Source organism: Notothenia rossii (genome assembly GCF_949606895.1).
Source record: "Notothenia rossii genome assembly, chromosome: 3".
Taxonomy (NCBI): Eukaryota; Metazoa; Chordata; class Actinopteri; order Perciformes; family Nototheniidae; genus Notothenia; species Notothenia rossii.
In genome coordinates, this window is record NC_136901.1 from 84,343,354 (window position 1) to 84,349,353 (window position 6,000).

Genomic DNA, 6,000 nt, shown 5'->3' on the forward strand with positions numbered 1-6,000 from the left:
GCTGCTCTGTTTTTTCACTATGGCAAATGGCAGGTTATATGTTCTGTGTACACAAATCAGAAAAGATAAATAAATGCATTTCTAATTCAGTTGCAACAACAATGTGGTAGGATTAGAACTAAGAGACCTATATAGGCTGGTGTGCTTTTTGTTGCATTACAAGCAATGCATTTATATTGAAATGTTAATGGTGTCAGTTTCTTTTCAAACTAATATTCATTTAATTTAAATTAATTTAAAATCTTCAGTTTGTTGAACCATTTAGCTTTTACAAAAGATGGCAGAAAGAACACTTTTTAATCATATCCCATAGGAATACATTTAATGCAGAAAGGGGTGGCAAATATTGTTGATGGCGTGAAGAACAAATAAATAAACTTTGATCGATAAAAATCGTCAGCTTAATGAGATGTAATGTTATGACGTTTACAAATTGGATAGTGTTTCTAAAAATACACAATATGTCTCTGATTTGAACATCAACATTTACTACTGGTATGTTGAAATGTTTGGTGTTTTGTAAAATGTCAACTAATGGTACATGGGAAATGATAAATGATATAACAAATATGCAGTGCAGTCGCAGCCTAGTGGCTTAGCCTTCAATATGCCGACAAGGAGCGCCAACATTCTTGCTTAGTGAATGTAAAAATACTATATGTGCAATCTTAAAATATTGCAGATGAAGATGTAGGCAATATCCTTAATGTGGAGAGGCTGCCAATCCAATAGTGCTCTAAGTGATGTGAATTGGATCAGATTTTAGAAAGGTTGTCAGACTGATCTAGACAGTTTAAAACTGTATTATGGTATCTTGTAATTTCCTCAGTTGTATTTATTATAATTTCATGTGTTGTCCAATACTGTCAGCACAGGTTTACAATATACTCAAGTGTAACTGCATAGGCAATATGCTACCCTAGTGGCAATTTCTTATGTTACTTTATATGGTAAAGCCAAATGATTATATTATGCTTAGAAATTTTATTGGAGCAACTCGACCTGTTGAACCACAAGGGAGCATCCCGCCAAGGTCGTACCTGAAGAATGCGGCCCTCCCTAAGGGAGGATTGTAAGATAATAGTTTTCTGTAGTTTTCTTATCTTTTACTTCCTGCACAGCAATCGGTCCTCTATAAAACACACACACACATTATACCCTGTGTGCACTCCTGCAGACTACTCTATACTCTGTGAGACATGTACCTTCGAGGCGCTTCGAATAAAGATCTTAAAAGACAACGCTGCCTGCTTTCACCAGTTTATTATTGATTACTCTCATTGTACATCTTTACAGTATTGACGAGTTTAAAATATCCACAACAAATTGGTGTCAGAAGAGTGGGATCTCTGAAAGCTCCGTCGGGGACACCCAGGGACGCTGGTGGTTGGCCGCCGGGATCCTCGGATTCTCCTCTACCTCGACAGAAAGTGTTACGGGACGAGAGGACCAGCGCCTGAGTGAAACTGATTGACTTCACGAGATCCAACAAACTCAATTCCTCTAAAATATCTGGTGAGATGTACAATTTCTAATTGTTTAAAAGTAAAACGTAATTAACCTCCATGACATTTATTAAGCGGGTTGCTCAAAAGTAGGATATTTGGTATATCCGTAGGATATTTGGAATATCCGTCGTAAAAGGTTTTACGATCAGTTTTTGTGTGATTTGTACTAAGGAACAAATATCACATCACCGACGGGTGAAAAATAGTGTTTTGGGAACACGGGGTGTTTTGGTAACACTTAAAGACTTTCTCCATGGGGACAAAGCAAAGTAAGGGGGCAGAGCCTCCTGAGGGCCCAATTGTAGATGTCATGCGAGCAAAATATGGTGAAAGCAGTCTGTCTAAATTAAATATATGGACGGAAATGTTCGGATTTCCAAAGGGAGGATCTTTGAGTAAATTAAAAATCAAAGACCTAAAGGACAAATTACAAGAGTGTGAAGATGGAATGAGAAAGAAGAGTACAATTAAAGTAAAAGAGTTGGAAAAGATAGAAAGTCACAGAAAGTGGTTAAAATACTGGGAGGGTGAAGCAGAATGCCGTGAAAGGAGGCAGTTGGCCTCGGCAATAAAGAAAATAAAGGTGGATGATGAAAGTGAAGGAAAAAGGGAAAATAAATGTTGTCCGAAATCACACAAGCCATTCCACCAGACATCCACTTCTCTGTATCCGTCTCTTACAGGTACGAGGGACCCTCTCCTCGACCACGGATTTCCGTTCCACCCTCAGGCCCATCCACCTCCCCCGTCGTATCGAGACCCAAACCATCTGGACACCGGTGCCATGGGTGGGGATCCAGCAGAGGCAGTTCCACCTGTTCGGGCATCTCCATCTACACCACCCAAAACGGGGACACAACTCAACCCGAACACCTTAAAAAAAAATCATAGAGAAAGAAGAAAAACGCCAAGACGCCGCAAGAAGGAGAGTTGCTAGAGAAAAAGCTAACAACTCTGAAATATACAAACAGCACCTCCGGGACCACGACCAAACCAACAATGACGACAGCGAGGAAGACGTTTCGACAGCGGAGGAGAAGGAGAAGGGGATTGTGCAGCATTCTTTCGATATGGTCCAGGTAGCGGGACACGATGGACCGTCTGTCGTGTATCGCCCTTGGACCATCAGAGACATGAAGGACATGATGAATGACCACCTTCCGGACATTCAACAAGACGGAGAAAGATTCTCCACAGCCCTTCTCCTTTTCTGCCAACAGTTCTCTCCCACCATGCCTGAGATAAAGACATTGCTGGCATTAAAAATAGGCCCAACTCATGCCAGCCATTTCACTGGTCTGATGAACGGTCACCAACACCAGATGAATACAGAATGGCTCCACCGCAATAATGAGGGATACCCTAACGCAATTGCCATCCTCTGCGCAGCGATTAAAGCAAAATTCCCCGCAAAGGTTGATATGGAGAAAATCACCGCCTGCAAACAAAATCCTGATGAATCGGTAAATGACTATTACCACCACCTGCACCTTGTTTTTAATGCAAACAGCGGCATCCAAGAACCTGATGGCTACCCAGTTGGGGTTGTAGGAGTTTGGGAAACCCATCTCAGCAACGCTTTTCTCAACGGCCTGTCCTCTGCTATCTCTACATATGTGCGAGCCTCCTGCATTGGCGTTATGGACGGTGCCCGTCTGGAAGAAATCCGCCGACATGCCATACATGCCGAGAAGCGCCTCTCAGAAGAAAAAGCTAATGACGACAAGAAACGCCGCGACCGAAAAGACAAGGCCCAACTGACCATGGTCCAAGCCGTTACAACCGCCTGGTCACACCAACCCCAAGGAGACGGCCGTGGCAGGGGGGGCCAAAGAGGCAGGGGAGGTGTCCGAGGCCGTGGAGGTTTCAGAGGAAAAGGCAGAGGACGAGGAGGCAACTACACTGGCAATAATGGTGCTTGTTTCCACTGCGGTGAAATGGGTCACTTTATCGCTGAATGTCCAAAGAACACCCAAAAGAAAGACACTCAATCTGCTCAAAACAATGACAATTCTTCAAACTGACATTGTCCGCGGGAGGAGGTGGAGGAAGAGGAGGGAATTCGGTCGAGTGAGACGGGACCTCTGACTGCAGCATCAAAACAGGGAAGTGCCACACACACACACATCGTGCAAGCTATTGATACATTAGAAAAATTTGAAAACATGCCTGTGGTTAAAGAGGGTACATATTTGAAATATGACACTGAAACAGCATTTAAGAAATTTCCCACACTAACTCTGGCTATCATGGGTGTTGATGTTACATTTTTGGTTGATTCTGGGGCTACACATTCTGTGGTAAAACTGGCAGATTTGCCAAATTTTAAATTTAGTGGTAGATTTATCCACTCAATAGGAGCTGCTGGTGTGACTGTAAAGGAGAAGTTTTCTGTACCTATTCAGTGTAGAGATAACGGTGATGCCAGCCATCCATTTCCCACATCAGTAAAACACAGTTTTCTTCTGTCATCTGTCTGCCCTATACATTTATTGGGCAGAGATCTGATCCTCCGGTTTGGCCTTGATCTCATTTCTACAAATGAGGGTCTAAAAGTCAGACGACCATCTCCTATTATGGTCCAAAAGCTCGCATTTGACGAAGAATTGTTGTATGTGTATCAATGGCTGGCAACATTTCCTGATTCTCAGAAACTGTTGCGTTTGGCCCGTCAGCGTGTCTCCTCACTGGCTGTGTTTATGGAAGCTCCTCATTTGCATTGCACTGCTAGTGTTTCTGATGATAAATGCAAATACTATGATGAACAGTTTCTGTTGGAATGTGTGAATGATGAAATCATGCTTAAAACGATGTATTGGAGCTCGCTGCGCAGCGCTATTTCTGTCACACTCACACCCGCACAACACCAGCTGTATCAAATCCCAGGGGCGGTCCCACACATTTCACTAGCAAGGGGCCCCACTGATAAATGGAGGGATTTGGGTCCATTCGTTAAAGATTGGGAATCTATTACTGATTGGACAGCCACACACACACCTCAGATCATGTACTCTATGTCACATGATGTGTTTAAGTACGATGTCAACTGTAATGTACACGCGCTGCGTACTCTGGCTCTGATTGGGGATGATTCTGTTAACCCTGTGCCAGGCCCAGGGGAGCCTGTGTTTTCAGGTTACTTTCATATTTCTGAGCTTCCTGCCGCGCTAAAAGATGTGCCTCCGACACTCTGGGCAGCTCACAAATATGATGTTGGTCTAATCCGTTCTGCCGAACCTATTGTTATCACCCCAAAGTCCACCTACCGCCCAAACCAACCCCAGTACCCATTAAAGCGTGAAGCTGTTGATGGCATCCGGACAGTTTTTACCTCTCTGCTTAAACAAGGGGTCATTGTTCCATGTAATGATTCTCCGGTACGCACTCCAGTGTTTCCTGTTAAAAAGATCCGGGACAAACCTCCTGACGAATGGAGATTTGTGCAGGATTTACGAGCTGTAAATGAAGCCGTACATGCACGTGTGCCGCTCGTTCCAAATCCTTATCTCATTCTCTCTCAGGTTCCAGCCTCTGCAGCCTTTTTCACTGTTGTAGACCTCTCAAATGCATTTTTCAGTGTCCCTGTACACAAAGACAGTCAATTTTGGTTCGCATTTGAATATGAGGGTAAGCCATACACATTCACACGTTTGTGTCAAGGCTACTGCGAATCTCCCACTGTGTACAACCAAGCATTGTGTACAAGTTTGGCCTCTCTACAAGTTTCCAAAGGCACCGCTCTCATACAATATGTTGATGACCTCATGATTTGCGCACCCACAGCAGAACAGTGTGAAGCTGACACCATCTCCTTGTTACAACACCTCGCAGCTGAGGGCCACAAGGCCAGTTTGTCTAAACTTCAGTATGTGCAAAAGACAGTTACATTTCTGGGTCACATCATTTCAGGAGAGGGAAAAACACTTTCAGATAGGCGTATTGCATCATTGGCTGCTCTGCCAAAACCTGTCACTAAGCGACAGATGATGTCATTTTTGGGTATGTGTTCATACTGCAGGTCATTCATTCCTAACTATTCTCCGCTCGAACAGCCACTCCGTACAATCACGCATGTCACCGGTTTGAAACCTGCGGATCGCCTTATATGGACGCCAGAAGCCGACGAAGCCTTCATTAACATGAAGCTGGCTCTCCAATCCCCGCCGACGCTAGGTCTGCCTGATCCTACCAAGCCTTTTACACAGGCAGTAGATGAACGCGATGGGTGTATGACCTCAGTTCTCCTTCAAGATCATGGGGGAAAACAGAGGCCTGTTGCCTATTTTTCCTCCAAGCTGGACACTGTAGCTGCTGGCCTGCCTAAATGTCTCCGTGCAGTTGCTGCAGCTGAAAAAGCTCTCAACTCTTCACGTGACATTGTAGGTTATGCACCTTTAACACTGTTGGTTCCACATGCTGTTTCTCTCATTCTCTGTGAACAGAGAACATCACACCTCTCTGCTGCACGTTATCTTAGGTATCACACATGCCT

General features: G+C 44.1%; 1 protein-coding gene across 1 annotated transcript in view; it reads left to right on the forward strand.

Moving 5' to 3' along the window:
- The window catches only part of LOC307032122 (uncharacterized protein), a 171,620-nt gene extending 168,761 nt beyond the window's left edge, over positions 1-2,859 (forward strand). Inside the window, exon 5 of the mRNA XM_079669889.1 lies at positions 2,192-2,859. Within this exon, the coding sequence (XP_079526015.1) occupies positions 2,192-2,386 (195 nt within the window). The 3' untranslated portion in view covers positions 2,387-2,859. The remainder of the gene's footprint in view (positions 1-2,191) is intronic.
- The last annotated feature ends 3,141 nt before the right edge of the window (positions 2,860-6,000 follow it).